Source organism: Myotis yumanensis, unplaced genomic scaffold (assembly GCF_028538775.1).
Source record: "Myotis yumanensis isolate MYYU_CA2020_CCGP unplaced genomic scaffold, mMyoYum1.0.hap1 SCAF_7, whole genome shotgun sequence".
NCBI classification, from domain to species: Eukaryota; Metazoa; Chordata; class Mammalia; order Chiroptera; family Vespertilionidae; genus Myotis; species Myotis yumanensis.
Genome location: NW_027223758.1, coordinates 22,297,368 through 22,316,212, shown reverse-complemented (window position 1 = coordinate 22,316,212; position 18,845 = coordinate 22,297,368). Strand labels below are relative to the sequence as shown.

Below are 18,845 nucleotides of genomic sequence, written 5' to 3'. Positions count from 1 at the left end.
ATTAAGGTAGATATTACTCCTGTTTTACAAATAACCCCTTGCCCTGGTCACAGCCAATGAGTAAAAGAGTCTGAACAAGGACCCAAGTATCTACTCTACTCCTACCTAGCTAGGCAAATTTCCGTGAGGCCAGAACATTAGTCAGAGTTTGCAAGGTCAGCGCCTGCCACCTTAACCTCTTCCCCACCCCCTACTCATTGCTCCCCACCCAGTGATGAGAGCAAGATGCTGGAGTTTATCCCTCAGGCTAATGACCATGTCCTGTCTGGCTTTGGGAGAGCCCTACTCTGACCATAACTAACTGTCTTCCCTCTGCCTCTCAAGTATCACCTTCCAAAACTATAAACCTAAAATGTAGGCCAGGTCTTTGGATTTTCTGCAACAGCCTAAGGCATAAGTCTTTTTTATTTTGGCCAAACAATTGCAAAATTCTGTGCTCCACCTTTCTTATGACCTGAACACCCAACTCTACCATGTGTTTCCATTGTCAACCTCATAGCAACAGCCCCAGAAAAAATAAGGGTAAAGAAATCACACAAAGTCCCACCGATGGAAGGAACAGCAGACCTGCTCTAATATCGTCAGGTTCTATGGGATGATGATGGTTAGTCTTAACTTGGGATGGATGTAACACGATGAGCTGGGCATCCAAGTTAAAAAGCTACAATGGATGTCATGAACTGGAAACCTAAACTTATCTTTAGTCATATGAAACTATCTTCAATTAATCCAAGTTGGGCAAAGAAGGAAATCGCCATGAGAAAGAGGAAAATACCTTAATTTTACAATTTTAGCTTTATCCACCTACTTAACAGAATCAAATCCAGTAAATGTGTTGTTATCCTAACTTCCATATCATCAATTTAAAAAAGGAAGGAAGGGAGTGCAATATCCCAAGGAAATTGAATTTATTTTCTACCATGACACACACAGGCTCTCAGAATTTCAGTTTAAATGTAGAATCTAGGTTTCCTAACATCTAGACATGAGAGTAACATTTAAAGAACAACAAACCAACTTACTAAACAACACATTGACCAACAATAAAATTGACAGATAATACAAACTGACACTTCTTTAAGAAAATAAAGAGGAAATAATGAATTATCTATTTTAGACTTTAGTTTATTCAAATACTACAATTTTCCATAGACATAGGGCCATACTTAATTATGAGCACAAGCTAACTCTTAAATATTATGTGTATAGATTTCCATATGCTACCGTATTAAATTAAAAATTAACTGATTATATTATACTCATCTCTTTAAAATTAAAAGACTGAAAACAACTTTTTGCCAATTATATTACTGTGGTTTAGACTCAACATTAATTTGCATTTGGACTTCACCTGATAGACGAGTGGCTGACAGTCTAATTTTTCCACTGATACAAAGAATGAATCTAGCCCTAGCTGGTTTGGCTCAGTGAATAGAGTGCCGGCCTTCAGACTGAACCAGGGTCCCAGGTTCAATTCCAGGCAGGGGCACATGCCAGGTTGCAGGCTCGATCCCTAGTAGGGGGCATGCAAGAGGCAGCCAATCAATGATTCTCTCTCATTATTGATGTTTCTATCTCTTTATCCCTCTCTCTTCTCTCTGATTCAAGAAAAATATATTAAAAAAAAAAAAAAAAGGAATGAATCTAGGTCAGGAGACTGCTTGCTACAATAGGCAAGGAGGATAACGTGGACCTGAAATGACAGGGTCAGATAAGCAGGAAAAAAAAAAGTATATGAGTATGGTACCCAGATTTCAAGTCTGAGCAAAGAACAGAACAGTGGTGGCAATAAAAGAGATGGGGAATACAGGAGGAAGATGGCCAAAGAGAGGGAATAAGAAACAAGATGTTTTGTTGAGTCTGCTGAATTTCATATGTATACATGACATCCACAGGGACATGTCCAACAGGAAGTAGGTAATGACTCGCATGGGCCTCAAGGGAAAAGTCCTGAGTAGAAGCCAATACCCTAAGAGATAACTGCTAAAATGGAACACAGCAATAACACCAAACCACCAAGAGAATGCACACAGTGAGATGAAGGAAAGATAGCAGGGGCCCAAATCTGCAGTTGTCAGCAATGGGAAGAATCTGTGAAGAAGGCAAAGATAGAGCAGGTCAGAGAAGGAGAACAAACCAAAAAAATTCCAGAATCTATGATACAGACAGAAAACAGCCACCTACATCAGAGACCACAGAAAGAGTCAAGAGTTATCAAGAGAAGAAGGCCACTGGATTGAAGAGGGAATGGAAGGAGAGGCAGGCATATCAATCTTTCTTACTAATAAAACCTGAGGTCATGGGAGGAAAGGCCTAGGGCTGTAGCTTGATAGGTAAAAGCAAACCAATATGATTTTGTCAATATAAACCAATATTATTTTGTCAACCATGCATATCACCACATTAAAAGAAAAGGCTTCGGTACATCTGGCACAAGCACATAAAAACTTGGATCAAGAAACCAACCATACTGCTATTAAAGTTCACCCCCCCCTCCCCCCCCCCCCAAACACACACATACACACACACTCATTTCTAAATGATAATGACTTTTTAAATACAGGTACAAAAAGATGTACATTTTATTAAAAATGCAGAGGATTGCATGTCATAAATTATACATTTTGAAATACACCTATGTCAACATTTTACTCAAGAGAATATCTTAGTTTTGAAATGCCTTGCTACCTTTATATATGTGATCTAAATTTGGCACTAACATGAATCATTCGAGAGAAAAAAACCCATAAAGATATTATTAAGTTATAGTTAACTCCAGAATTGTGTTGAAATGTTAGGAAATCATTTACACTGTGATACTTATATTGTGAAATGGTCCTTAAAAGCTTTCAAATATCAAAGATTTTTTATGTATTGGTGCTCTTGTCTGTGCAGTGTCTTAGCACATGCTTACATAAAAATAGTTTTTAATCATTAAATGACCTACAAGGTTGAAGTTATGAAAAATGGCCATGAAAGCAGCAAATACCTGAGGTACTCACAGCTGTGGAGTAGGGATTATGAGCTCCAGTGTTTTCAGCCCAGCAGCCACATCCATAAAGAGCAGCCTGGGGAAAAAGAAAATAGATAAATATAATATTACAGAAATATTATAAGGAATTACTGGCTTTCAACAGAAGACAAAATCATACCCATCTAATAAATTTAGTAATGATATATAACAACCAGGCAATAATACCAGAGGTTATATAAAACCTATCCAAATAACGTTCTAATACTATTAAAACTATATTTTCAGCCATTGCAGTAATCTAAAAATTTTCAGAAAATAGCAAAAGAAAGTTTCTTAGTTTTATCAACAGTAATTTTTCTTCACCTGAAAAATCTTCCCCCATTGTAATCTGTCAGCTAGTTGCTCTTCTGGCCCCTTGAAATCATTATGGTTGCATTACAATAGTGGTTCTCAGACTAGGTGTGTATCAAATTTGGGGGGGAGCATGGTGACAGGAGCCTTGATTCCCAGATACTCTCGGTCGGTGGTCTGGGGACGAGGCCAGGAATCGGCTTCATTCACCAGGGCCCTGGAAGGCTGGGATGCCCGTGGTCCTTCTGCCATGCTCTAGGAAACCCCACTGAGGAGGACCTTTTCCATGTCTCCCTTGGGTGGCACAATAGGAACTGCAAACAATTATGTACCAAAGGGCCCAGGATATGCTCACCACCATGATAGATTCTGCCAGGTGTAAAGAAAAGAGAAAAAAGGGCCTGTTTAAGGTAATAACTTTGTGAAGTGTTGGAGCATAGTTATATGTCTCATACCATTAGGAACAAAGTAAGTAACAATCATTTTATAAAAGAATGGGTCAATCATTCCTATTTTGTTTCCAATTAATGCTACCCAAAATATCTGGATACATCTCTTCAATATCCACAACCACTTCTCTACCTTTAGAAAGGAAATCACATCTGATAATTTTCCACTCCTTAGTTAGAAACAGATTTATAAAAAACCTTAAATAGCTACCTAGAGAAATACAACAATGTGCAATAGCACATGTTCGGTGAGAATGAAAAACTGAAAACAACCTAAATGTCGATCAGTAAGGAAATGGCTAAACTGGCATAGCAATATGCGGAATTCAATGCAAAGTTTCAAAAAAAATTAAATGAGTTCCTAAAAAAGAAGAAAGAAGTAAGCTGCGATAATACATTCAGCATCCAGATTGATTGATGGGGGAAAAAGATATTCCCATAAAATAGTGCTGTTTTTTTCTAGGAGCTCACTTCTGAGGACTGGAGGAAGAAGACTGGCAATGGTGACCAAACTTTAGCTTTCTATAACATTCTATTCTTTCTCACAAGGACTTCAGAGCTCATTTGCTCTAATAGTCTACCAAGAGCAAGAATCTCCATGAAATATCCCAGACACTTCTGGACCTGAGAAGCTCACTATCTCATAAGGGAACATATCCCCCTTTTGGACACTTTCCATTGGCGAAAAGTTCTTCCTTTAATTGCATAGGAATATCTGCTCTATCATAACTTCCTCCCACTAGTACTAGTTCTATTCTCTGGAAATGCATTAACCTCCTCCTAACGGCCTCTGAATTTTTAAAAACAGCTATCCTAGGGCCCTGATTATTCTTTTCTCACTCAAAGAATACTAGATTTGTGAACTGTTCCTCAACACTTTAAAATGTACACACACACCCCACTCTCCTAGTCACCCTCCTTGAGAAATAATACAAAACCAAGGAAAATTGGAGATGAAGTCTTATGACCCACAGTTGCCATCCCCAGTTGTCATGAATATAGTCCTCTTAAAAGTAAAACTGATCGAGAACCTCAAACCTCAGAGGGAAGGCAGGGGAGGGTCGGGAGAAGGGGGAGAGATCAACCGAAGGACTTGTATGCCTGCATATAAACATAACCAATGGACACAGACACTAGGGGGGTGAGGGCACGAGCGGGGCGGGGGGGGGGGTAGGCAATGGGGGCATAAGGACACAGATGTAAATACCTTAATCAATAAAGAAAAAAATCTAAAAGTTAAAAAGAAAATTCATACTAACTCAGAAAAGCATCCTCTATGCCAGTGATGGCGAACCTTTTGAGCTCGGAGTGTCAGCATTTTGAAAAACCCTAACTTAACTCTGGTGCCGTGTCATATATAGAAATTTTTTGATATTTGCAACCATAGTAAAACAAAGATTTATATTTTTGATATTTATTTTATATATTTAAATGCCATTTAACAAAAAAAATCAACCAAAAAAATGAGTTCACGCGTGTCATAGGTTCGCCATCACTGCTCTATGCAGTGGTTCTCAACCTTCTGGCCCTTTAAATACAGTTCCTCATGTTGTGACCCAACCATAAAATTATTTTCGTTGCTACTTCATAACTGTAATGTTGCTACTGTTATGAATTGTAATGTAAATATCTGATATGCAGGATGGTTTTAGGCGACCCCTGTGAAAGGGTCATTCGAACGCCAAAGGGATCGCGACCCACAGGTTGAGAACCACTGCTCTATAGGAAATGCATTAAAGCAATCTTTAATGTAGAAACATAAAAGATGATTTGGATAAAAAACTGGATGTGCTGATGGTGGCACACATCTTGTCAACATACTAAAAACCATTGAGTTATACACTTTAAATGGGCGAATTTTATGGTATGTGAGTTATATCTCAATAAAGCTGTTTTAATAATAAGAAAAAAAAAGTTAAACTGAAAACTGAACACAACACTTCCAATAGAGCAGACAGTAGGAAGACATTACTGCCACTGAAAACACCATGCTTCCTAAATACCTAAGATGGCTGGTCAGAGTGGCAACTGAAAGCCTACAGAAGGGATTCGGCACATGGATTTCCTAAGAAAACTGGCAGACTGTGAGATCAGCCATTCAACTGGCACTGCCTGGGACAAATGCCGGGTCAGCCAAAGCCTCAGAGAACACATGACCTCAGGAAAAGGGCCCATTCTTCCTTCACTGAAAATCCTGGACATGAGCCCACTGTCCTTCCATTCCCCCTACACACACACACACACACACACACACACACAATAAATAAGGCACAAGGATACCTCATAGAAACCCAGAACATTTATTCTTACTCTTTTTTCTTCTAAGCAAATTCCCTTTGGGTTACTTTCAATTTTATGACCTAAAGTTGTCTTATTTTGTAACCTTCTGAAATCGGTTGAGCTGAGATACAAACAAGTAAGTTAAAGAATCAGATATTGTCTCTCTTATCCACTTCTTTGGATAAAACATAGCAACCTTAAGCAGGCCTAAAATAAACAATTTTAAAAGTTTCCTTCTTTTTAGTAGTAAAATTTTATTAAAGCTATTATCAAGCAGTAAAAGTAGGTCATATAAATTATATTACTATTATTATTATTTAATCTTCTCTGAGTTTTAGTTTCCTCTTTTATAAAATGAGGATAATAAAAACACCCCCCTCCTAGTGCTGTAGTATCAAGTGAATTAACATGCCTGTCACACATAGCATAAACAATGGCTATAGCTGTTATCATGAGGGACTATGATAAGTAATTTAATGCATTATTTCTTTTAATTTTCTAGAACTCTGTAAGGTAGCTATTTGTCCCCATTTATAGTTGTGGAAAGTAGAGCTTAAAGACACTGAATATTGTCCACAGTAAGGAGACTGGTAAATGGAAAGGTAGAATTAGATTAAAGGTCCATACTCTGAACCACTCCACTTAACTGTCTATTTCTATTTGAGTAGGGGGGAGGCATAAGGGAGGCGAAGAATATAATAAACTCCATGCTCATGTTCCAGTTCTAGATCTAATTATTACAGTAAACTGAAGAAGCAAATAAGTTCTCATTCAAATTGCCATTTTACCATCTGAACTATTATTATATATCTAAAGAAGGGTAATATGCTAAAATTTTTAAATCATTTGTACATTTAAATATATTTAAAAGTATCTAGTTTTAGCACATTTAAATAATAATTTGCTTGTGTATTTTGTCATACTCTTTCCTGATTATCAAGAAGAACAGTTCTTGAGAAACCAAGATGGTGGCATAGGTAAACACCGGAAATTGCTGCCTCCGACAACAACTTCAAAAATACAACTAAAAGACAGAACAGTCATCATCCAGAAACACAGGAAGGCTGGCTGAGTGGAAATTCTACAACTAGAAGGAAAGAGAAGAGCACATAGACTCAGAGGAGCTACGAAAGTAAAGTGCAGAGGTACGGAGGCTCCAGCGCGCGAGGAAAGGGGCTGGCACCTGAGGACGCGGCTGTCTTTTTGAATCGGGAGGGAGTCACAAGCTCCCGACTGCTCTGAACTCCGGTTCCGGGAAATCTCTGGGGTCCCAGGGCTCATACGGGGAGAAACTGGACTATCTGACAGCAGACAGAACTCGGAACTTGAGGGGGGCTTTCCCTCAGAGGTGCTGGCAGCAATTACCAGGACACTGAGACTCAAGGCCCCTTAGGGCAGGGCTGAGAATCAGCCATAGCTGCTTGCTCCGCCCTGTTGATTCCGAGACCCCACCCCATCCAGGCTGCTGCAAAGGCTTTTGCATATGAATGCCCGGGTCCTTTGCAACCTGAAAATTACCTAACAAATTGCAGCTGGGCCAGACAGACCCAGAACTTCCAAGAGAAGGCCCAAGGCCCCACAGCAGCTTGCATTGCTTCACAGCTGGGCCTCATCTGGGCACCCCCAAACCCCAAAAAAAGGAAGGGGAATCTGCATATCTCTTTGTAGCTCCTGCTGGGTAACCTCAGGAAGAGGCTTAATTAGCACCTCCTTAGATCCAAGAGCCAGTGTACCCAGTGGTCAGAGTGGGACCATCCAGATTACAACTCCTCAGATTCATAAGGAACACACTCAGGGGGCAGACTCAGTGAGCACCAAAGCCCCACTGAAGCAAGTCTTGCCCCAGAAGGGTGTCTTCAGCACAGAAGTTCTCCCACTGCAGACACAGCTGATTCTCACTGCCAATTGGCCTGGAGGTCAATTCCTCCCAGTGACACCTAAAACAATCAAGGCATAACTACAACAAGACTGTGCACAAAGCCCACAAGGGGGTGCACCAAGAGTGTCCACCTCAGGTAACTGGGGAGGCTGAGCCACTGGGCCCTGTAGGACACCTAGCACACAAAACCACTCTACCAACACAGGGAAGCAGACAAAATGCGAAGACAAAGAAACAGGTCACAAATGACAGAAATGGAGGACAGCAAACGACTGGATATAGAGTTCAAAACCACGTTTCTACGATTTTTCAAGAATTTTATGGAAACCGCCGACAAATGTAGTGAGATCCTCAAGAAATCTAGTGAGACCCTCGATGTTGTGATAAAGGACCAACTAGAAATTAAGCATACACTGACTGAAATAAAGAATATTATACAGACTCCCAACAGCAGACCAGAGGATCGCAAGAATCAAGTCAAAGATTTGAAATACGAAGAAGCAAAAAACACCCAACCGGAAAAGCAAAATGAAAAAAGAATACAAAAATACCAAGATAGTGTAAGGAGCCTCTGGGACAACTTCAAGCGTACCAATATCAGAATTATAGGGGTACCAGAAGAAGAGAGACAGCAAGATATTGAAAACGTATTTGAAGAAATAATGACAGAAAACTTCCCCTACCTGGTGAAAGAAATAGACTTCCAAGTCCAGGAAGCACAGAGAACCCCAAACAAAAGGAATCCAAAGAGGACCACACCAAGACACATCATAATTAAAATGCCAAGAGCAAAAGACAAAGAGAGAATCTTAAAAGCAGCAAAAGAAAAAAAGTCAGTTACCTACAAGGGAGTACCCATATGACTGTCAGCTGATTTCTCAACAGAAACCATGCAGGCCAGAAGAGAGTGGCAAGAAATAGTCAAAGTGATGAATAGCAAGAACCTACAACCAAGATTACTTTATCCAGCTAAGCTATCATTCAGAATTGAAGGTCAGATAAAGAGCTTCACAGATAAGAAAAAGCTAAAGGAGTTCATCACCACCAAACCAGCATTATATGAAATGCTGAAAGGTATTCTTTAAGAAGAGGAAGAAGAAAAAGGAACTCTTACCATTTGCCACAGCATGGATGGAACTAGAGAGCATTATGCTAAATGAAATAAGCCAGTCAGAGAAGGATAAATACCACATGATCTCACTCATTTGTGGAATATAATGAACATCATAAACTGATGAACAAGGACTGATCCAGAGACGGAGAGGCATTGATTGGACTGTCGGGCCTTGGAGGGAAGGTAGGGGAGGGTGGGGGTGAGGGGGAAAGATCAACCAAAGGACTTACATGCAAGCATATAGATCTAACCAATGGACACGGACAAAGGGGGGGTGAGGGCATGAGCCGGGGGGGGGGGGGGGGGGTAATATGGGTATAAGGACACATATGTAATATCTTAATAAAAAAAAAAAAACTAGTGTTTTAAAATAAAAAAAAAAAGAATCACATGCACTTGGTGAGAAAAAGTTCTTACATTGTAAGACACAATATAATAAGTTTTTCTCCTTTGAGACAAAAAAAAAAGAAGAAGAAGAACAGTTCTTTACCTCTCATCTGATGCTTACATATTTCCAGGCAAGGCAAATTACATCTCCTTTTCCAAGCAACATAATCCAATTAAGCAACTGTATTTTGCTATAAGTACCTTGACTCCTCTCCTCCACACCCTTTCCTGAATTTTCATCTCTCACAAACTGTGCATTCATAAACTCGCCAAGTGGAGCAAATAAACATTAAGTTTTACAGAAGTATTTCTTTATCCAGGAGAGTCCCGTTTGCAGTGGCAGAATCGCTTCAAGACTATTTGATGTAATATCCTACTAACACAGTCCAGAACTATCCTTGGTTCAGTTGTTGCTATTTTGCTAACCAAAACAAACAAAAAAACAGTGAGAAAGTCATGGGAATTGCAAAGCTATGAAGGGGGCTCTGCTGACTTTTCTCTCTCCTTCTCCACCAAGCCATCCAAAACTGATATGCCAACTTTGGTTTTCTTATTCCAAACTCGACAAATACACAGGACTTTATAATGTGGAAAAATACCATGACCAGACAAAGGCTTTTTATAATGGGTTCAAAGCATTGTACACATGTTGAGTAATCATTCCCCATAAATCCCCTTCTACAGCAGACAAAGAATTGCACAAAATTAATTGTTCTTCCCTTCCTTTTTTCCCCATAGGACCACAAGTAGTTTATGCACAATAAAGCGCAGATTAGGGAACAACACTTGAGGCTTTGCAAAGATGTCCTCCATGAATCAGATCACTCTGCTTCAAGCATTCACTAACCACCATGTCCAAAGCAACTGTGGCATCGACTCTTCTTTAAACATGAGAAACAAAGTGAAAGAGCAGCCAAGTAGTGCTCTACATGTAACACAAGATCCAAATACTGAGCTTAACCACACCCTTGCAACTACTTTAAGAGATTCCATGATGGTGTCCAATTCATTTGTTCAGCTAACAAATATTTATTAAGCCTATAAACAATGTGCCAAATTGGTTTATACTCAGAAAGCTTCCTAGATCAAACAGACTGTTAGATTTCATTCTCAGTATCGCCCTAGAGGTTGATGATAGGGGACAAGGGGAGGGGGAAGGGCGAAGATGTGCAAGTAAACTGGAAATAAGCCAGTTGCACATATATTAGACCCTCCTTATAAACAGATTTCTTGAATGGTATCATATGTGGTAACCTGAAATACTGGTTAGTCTATAAAATAGCTGAAATGTTTAATCAGAGGAGCGATTTAGAGGGTCAAATGTTCCTTGAATGGAAGAAACACAAAATGTAACTCAAATCATTTTCCCACCTAAAAAGCAAGCAGTAATAATAGACAGGTAGAGCTTGCTCCTAAAAAGAATGACACTTACAAAGAAAGAAAAGGGAAATCAACACGCATTTATTAAAACGTCTACTATGTGCCCAGCCTGTCCAAAGTAGTAAAACACAGGATTACCAATGCTAAAGATCAGAAAGAGCCCTATTACTATGAGAATTTTTTTTTAGAAAGAATCGTAAAAAGTTTTTGATTAATGATTTATACTACAAAAATGTTAAAGAACAATATTTTTTTTCTAAAGAAAAAAGGTCTCTACAGTTTAAGATTTGTGAGCTAGAAAATGCCATGTTTTAACTTGTAAAGCTAGTTTAAAGACCCAACGACTCACCTGCCCAACTCTCCCTGGATGTTTCAAGGCCAAGCCTCCACTGGAGACAGCAGCAGCAACATTCCCTTCATGGTCCACAACCACAGCGCCCACTGTGTCCAAAGTGCCTGAGTCGTTCTCCTGCAGAACAAACGAGCATTCACTAAGCATGGTGTGTCACAATGTGATATGACTACATAACAATTTCTAGTAAAATCGTGACATAAAATCTGAGCTAATCCTTAAGTGAAACATTCAGCAATCTCCTAAAGTGTTCTATTATCAAGTTGCCATTTAAATCCTGTTCAAGACAAAATGTATTATCCACTGAAAAATCCTAAACAAAAGTTTTTTTTCTCATAATAAGCCTAATATGCCTTTCTAAGGGAGGGAAAAGTTTTTAATATGATTTATAATATAACACAGTGCCTTCCTAGTCTCAAGAGTTAATTAAGTTCATAACTGAGATTTTGCAGAGGAAAAGATCTGTAGCATAAGTGAAATGCCATTATTAGTGTTTTGAAATTATATACAAATTTCTAAAAGTAAGTAATAGAGTTAGCACAAAAAAATGTAAAGAATGGTATTTAGAATTTCAAAGTATACTGTACTATGCTATAATTTTCTTTTATAGTTCCTTGCCTTTGAGAAACTTTATGGCAAGCCCCCATCTCTGCTCTAGCAATATGCTTGCCAATTGCATGTCAGAAAAGCGTATGTTGTTGAGAAGCATCTTTGTGTTTCTGTGTCTTGTCCCAGGTCCCACATGCTTAACGCATTTCACATGTAGTGACTACAAACAGCTAACTTCCTATCTTGAAGATTTCTGGGTCACCTGTGCAAGATAGAAAAACTTTGTATTACAGGATAAAAATCAGAAAGAAGGGAAGCAGGTAAAAGGTGTCATGAAAAAATATATCTTCTTTCTAAAATAATAGCAGTCCTGGTGGTGTTCTTAATACTAGGACACTGGTTTCCAATTGTGCCCTAGAACTCAAGACCCCTATCCTCATCCCCACCCTCAAGGATACATGAAAGAGCTAGACATAGGCAGGTTCAACAAGAACAGCCCCTCCTCCCGTGTGGTTTATGCTCACACTCCTGAGCAAGACTTCATTTGTACGGAGGGATCCCTCGCTAAGAAGTTTTGAAATAAAATCCCCAGAAAAGTCAATGAGCTCCTATAGCCACCTCAAAAGTTGAGCAAAATTGAAGGGAGTTTTGAAATAACTGAAGCAGAATGCAAGCAAAAGACATTTCCTTAAAGCAAACTGAAAAATGTAGAGACAGAGTATGCCACAACAAATATTACATTAAGTCTGTTAGGAGAAGGTACATCTAGGCATTTGCATTTCTTTGGTTCTTGCTCTGAATTCTAATTCCCCTTAAATATACTGATATAACAGTACATACCTTGATGGAAAAGGCATAACTGACTAAAATGAGTGCTGTATACCTACTCTCCCTTCACAGGTGGGAGAAGCCTTGCTAATGGGTCCACAAGGCCATATCCCAACATACCATGGTTCTGCCGGTGACAGGTTGTCTGACTTTCAAGGACAGTTCCCTGTCCTGACTGTAAACTCTCTGAGGAAAGGTTTGATCCACTCTGTTTCACTTTGCACATGGCAGACATTCAGGACATACTTATTCATTAATTAGGATGGAATAAAGTATGTCTGCATCCCTGACATCACAAAACAAGCCTAGCGAGTAATGGTTTATGCTATGCCTGGGCCACAGTCTTCCATCTCCTTTCCTCAAGACTCAATTTCATTCAAATTCAGAGGATGCCACCTCTTAGGGGAAGACTTAACAATAGCCAGGTTTCCTCACTTGGTACGGATGAAATCAAGTTTATCTTTTTTGGTGAATAAGATGAAAGTATCAAAGTAAATGAGTAACCCTAAAGAGAAATGTATTTCTAACTTATGTTTCTTTATTCTAAGAAATAATTCCTAAATCTTTATATCCCTGCAACCTCAGATACAGAAATGTTGGTTTCTTGTCCAGATGCCAAGTCTTATGTCGTCTACAGGAGGACTTTTCAAACTTTAATGTGCCCAGATGGATACAAACCATCTGGAAAATATGTTTTCTAAAAAAAAAGAATAATTGCAAATGTATAAGTGCAATAGTTTAAATGCAGATTCTGATGGAGGAATCTGGGAATGATCAAGACTGTATATCTAACCACCTCCCAGTAATGCTGATGTTGCTGGTCCATGAACCCTACCCTGAGAAGCAGGTATGATGGCATCCCACTGGATCATCACCCAAATGCCTGCTCTACTAATTCTGAGGCAAATAATTTTATAGGCACAAAGCTGCTGAACAGGAAACTTAAACCACCTAAGACTAACATAAGTCAGCATAAAAGATTTAAACTCCACCTTATTCAACTCTCAACTGGCAGCATATCACCATGATCATACCACCATGAACATATTACAAAGTATTTTAAATTAATGACCTTATACGTGTGTTTTTTAGAAATGGACAACTTTCATACAAATAGACACTATAAAATAATTCTGCTCAATGACAACAAAAAATGTTAAGAAACAGTATTATTTTTTTATTGTTTTTTCCATTGTACTTTTTTTCTCTTTTACTTATTTCTGTTCTAATTTTTTTAAATTTTATTTTATTTTATAGTTGACAGTATCCTTTATTAGTTCATTTTTTATTAACTGAGACTACTGACCCTAACCAAGCATTCTATAAAACAAAAATGTTACTGCAGGGACACATAACATCTACATAGTGATATATACTATCCGTAAAACAATTCTCTTTGCATTTCAATCAGGATAGCATGCACTATGAGAACACATATGCCTAACCAAACTACTGTTGAAGATTCAAAAGGATTATACATAGATAGATTTACTGTAACTTGGTTTTTAAAAATGAAAGACCGAGCAAAAAACAGGGAATACTGTTCCAAATTAAGCTGAATATTCCTAAGGGCTTGCAACACCTGCAAAAATTAGGGTTACTCCATAAATATTCAAGAATTAGTTCACAGATTTCACATTCTGAAAAGCAAATTTAAAGATGATGAAGTAATATTTAAGCATTTTTATGAAGTGCAGATACAGTGAGTGAAAGACAAACATTGGTATTTTGGCCCTAATAATTTCACACTTGTTTGTAGAGAAATGAAATCTTAGAAAGTTTAAAAAACACACAATGACTGTTACTATATAGAACTACTATTATACTCTTACACTCCATAAATACTTAAAAGTACATGCACCACACAGATACACATGTACCTATTGTCCTTGACTAAAACACACTATTTGCATTACTTTCTTGACAAAATTGTGACTAAAAACAACTATAAAAACTATAGTTCCCTTAGAATAAATACACGTATATAAAGTTAGAACAGAGAGTGTATCTGTCAAGGAAAAACATTGAAATAAGGCTTTCTTGAAGTAACCAATAAACTAGTAATCACTGTTGGACTTAATGTCAAAAGATTTATTTTTCTCTGCTCCAAATTGGAGATGACTATTACACAGCTATGGTAAGAATTAAATTAAATAACACATGTAAACTACTTTAAAGGGGGGGGGGGGGGGGGAGGATCCCTTAAAACAAAGGTTAGATACTTTCCACCAGAAAATTAAGCCTCTAACCTTCACTCTAATTCTGAAATTAGCCAAAAGACACCATCTATCTGTTACTTACCTCATTAACTTGTTTTTTCTTCTATAAAGAATTATTCAATATCAAATAGCTAAAATCAAGGATAATCTCAGCCCTGCTGGTGTGGCTCAGTGGTTTAACATCTATCTATAAATCAGGAGGTCACTGTTCAATTCCCAGTCAGGGAGCATGCCCTGGTTGTAGGCTTGATCCCCAGTACAGGGCGTGCAGGAGGTAGCTGATCAATGATTCTCATTATTGATGTTTTTATCTCTTTCTCCCTCTCCCTTATTCTCTGAAATAAATAAAAATATGTTTTCTAAAAAAAGAATAATTGCAAATGTATGAGTGCATCCTAAAACTGGGGTAAGGTGGAATGATCTTAATATAATAATCATGAAACACCTTTTTTGAAAATATACCCAAACTTTCTAATACACCCTTGTTAGGTTTGTGGGCAACATTAAGTTGGTGTGAGCATCCACTTAAGAAAAGCAGATGACTAATGCTCTCCATGACAGCAAAGTAATGCCAGCATTAAGCTTTACCATCTTTGAGTATCGTAAACATGGAATGCTAGCTCTGTCTACAGGAGACCCAGATCTGGCTTCTTGTCTACCTCCCACAAACCGGCTCCCTTCAGTGGGGCCACTGTGGGCTCAGAGTATATCAGATGTGCACAAATAAAGTATAATGTAGCAAGAAGTATCTACTTTCATGTATCTGGCTTAGCTAAAACTAAGGAAAAACTGGATATAAGAACACCCAATAACCTTTCTATTTTCTCTTTAGAAAATCATTCTTCTATGGCTAAGGGTTCTGTCAGTGGCAGCCAGCCTGGGCCAGCATGGTGGCATTCTTGAATAACTCTCAAGGAATTTCAGCTAAGCTCACAAGGTGGAAAGAGAAAAGCACACTGAAACTCAGAGGAGATGCGGAAGTAAAATGCAGAGGTACAGAGGCTCACGTGGAAAGGGCTGGCAACTGAGGACACGGTTGTCTTTTTAAATTGGGAGGGAGTCACAAGCTCCTGACTGCTCTGAACTCCAGTTCCAGGCGGGTCTCTGGGGACCCAGACTCATACTGGGAGAAACAGGACTGTCTGGCATTGGGCAGAACTCCACGGCGGCTTTCTCTCAGAGGTGCTTGCAGCGATTACAGTGGGACACTGAGACCCGGGGCCTCTTAGGGCAGGGCTGAGGGTCAGCCATAGCTGTTTGCTCCGCCCTGTTGAACCCCTGAGACCCCGCCCCACCCAAGCTGTGGCAGAGGCTTTTGCATATGAATGGCCTGGCCCTTTGCAATCTAAAATTACCTAACAAACTGCAGCTGGGTCAGAGAGACCCAGAACATCCAAAGGAAGGCCCAAGGCCCCACAGCAGCTTGCATTGCTTCACAGCTGGGCCTCATCTGGGCACTTCCAAACCCCAAACAAAGAAGAGGAATCTGCAGATCTCTCCATAGCACCTGCTGGGTAGCCTCAGGCAGAGACTAAATTAGCACCTCCTTAGAGATCCATGAGCCAGTGTACCCAGTGATCAGAGTGGGATCATCCAGATTACAACTCCTCAGATCCATAAGGGACACACTCAGGGGGCAGACTCAGTGAGCACCAAAGCCCCACTGAAGCAAGTGTTGCCCCATAGGGTGTCTCCAGCACAGAAGTTCTCCCACCTTTGACACAGCTGATTCTCACAGCCAATTGGCCTGGAGGTCAATTCCTCCCAGTGATACCAACAACAATCAAGGCTTAACTACAATAAGAGTGTGCACAAAGCCCACAAAGGGGTGCACCAAGAGTGTCCACCTCAGGTAATTGGGGAGGCTGAGCCACTGGGCCCTGTAGGATACCTAGCACACAAAGCCACTCTATCAACACAGGGAAGCAGACAAAATGTGGAGACAAGGAAACAGGTCACAAATGACAGAAATGGAGGAAAGCAAACTACTGGATATAGAGTTCAAAACCACGGTTATAAGGTTTTTCAAGAATTTTCTAGAAACCGCTGATAAATTTAGTGAGACCCTCCATAAATCTAGTGAGACCCTCGAGGATATGAAAAAGGGCCAACTAGAAATTAAGCATACACTGACTGAAATAAAGAATATTATACAGAGATCCAACAGCAGACTAGAGGATCGCAAGAATCAAGTCAAAGATTTGAAATTCGAAGAAGTAAAAAACACCCAACTGGAAAAGAAAAAAGAAAAAAGACTCCAAAAATATGAAGATAGTGTAAGGAGCCTCTGGGACAACTTCAAGCGTACCAACATCCGAAGTATGGGGGTGCCAGAAGAAGAGAGCGAGCAAGATATTGAAAACCTATTTGAAGAAATAATGACAGAAAACTTCCCCTACCTGGTGAAAGCAATAGACTTCCAAGTCCAGGAAGCGCAGAGAACCCCAAACAAAAGGAATCCAAAGAGGACCACACCAAGACACATCATAATTAAAATACCAAGAGCAAAAGACAAAGAGAGAAGCTTAAACGAAGCAAGAAAAAGATAGTTAAGTACAGGGTGGCTCCCATAAGACTGTCAGCTGATTTCTCAACAGAAACATATCAGACCAGACGGAGCTGGCATAAATATTCAAAGTAATAAAAAATAAGTACCTACAACCAAGAGTACTATACCCAGCAAGGCTATCATTTAAAATTGAAAGAGAAATAATGAGCTTCCCTGACAAGAAAAAGATTAATTCATCACCATCAAACCAGTATTACAAGAAACATTAAAAATACTTCTTTCTTTAGGAAGAAAAGAAAAAAATAAGAATACAGACATAAATAATAAAATAGCAATAACTACCATAATCTCTTTAAAAGTAAATGTCTTAAATGTTCTAAACAAAAGATGTAGAGTGGCTGAATGTATTAAAAAACAAAACAAAAAAACAAGACCCATATACATGCTGTCTACAAGAAAGAAACCCACTTCAGATTGAACTGAAAGTAAAGCGATGGATAACGACATTGATATAATAGAAATGCTTAAAAAGTTGGGGTAGCAATATTTATATCAGACAAATAGACTTGAAAACAAAGGCTATAATAAGAGACAAAGAAGGCCATTACATAATAAAAAAAGGGATTGATATAACAAGAGGAGAAAACCCTTGTCAACATTTATGCACCCAACAAAGAGCACCTAAATATATAAAGTAAATATAGATAGACATAAGGAAGAGATTGAGAGTAATACAGTCATAGTATTGGATTTTTATCAAACCAGTGACAACACTGGATAGATATTCCAGACAGAAAATCAACAAGGAAACAGTGGCCTTAAATGACACATTAGAGCAGATGGATTTAATTAATATTTTTAAATCTTTTCACCCCAAAGCAGCAGAATACATTCTTTTCAAGTGCACATGAAACATTTTCCAGGACAGACCACATGTCAGGCAACAAAACAAGTCTCATCAAATTTAAGAAGTTGGAAATCATATCAAGCACCTTCTCTGACCACTAACGATATGAAACTAGAAATCAATTATAAGGAAAGCAACTAAAAAACACCCAAACACATGGAGGTTAATAACATGCTACTACACAATGGATTGATTAATAATGAGGTGAGGTCAAGGAAGAAATCAAAAGATACCTGAGGCAAATGAAAATGAAAACACAACCTAAAATCTATGGGAAACAGCGGAAGCTTTCTTAAAAGGGAAATTCATAGCGGTAAACAAGAATATCCTCAAATAAAAAACTTAACCGTATACCTGAAAGAACTAAAGAAAAACATGAACAAAGACCAAAGTGCTTAGAAGGAAAGAAGTAATAAAGATCAGAGAAGAAATAAACAAAATTGTCTAAAAAATAAATTAAATAAATCAATAGAACGAAGAGCTGGTTCTTTGAAAAGATAAACAAGACTGATAAACCTTTAACCAGACTTATTGAGAAAAAGAGAGAAGACCCAAATAAATAAAATCAGAAATGAAAGGAGAGAAGTGACCACTGACACCACAGAAATATAAAGGATTATAAGAAAATACTACAAATTAACACCCAGGAATTTATGACTCTTTTATA

At 38.7% G+C, this 18,845-nt stretch overlaps 1 protein-coding gene across 6 annotated transcripts in view; it reads right to left on the bottom strand.

Annotated features, from left to right (window-relative positions):
• TASP1 (taspase 1) overlaps positions 1–18,845 on the bottom strand; it is a 238,736-nt gene that overhangs the window by 119,308 nt on the left and 100,583 nt on the right. For 4 of the 6 annotated variants that reach the window (XM_070419896.1, XM_070419898.1, XM_070419897.1 and 1 more), the window contains 2 exons: positions 11,164–11,283; positions 2,990–3,068 (listed from right to left, as the gene is read on the bottom strand). In XM_070419896.1, the coding sequence (XP_070275997.1) occupies positions 2,990–3,068; positions 11,164–11,283 (199 nt within the window). The remainder of the gene's footprint in view (positions 1–2,989; positions 3,069–11,163; positions 11,284–18,845) is intronic. The other 2 variants (XR_011472108.1, XM_070419899.1) reach the window with 1 other exon arrangement.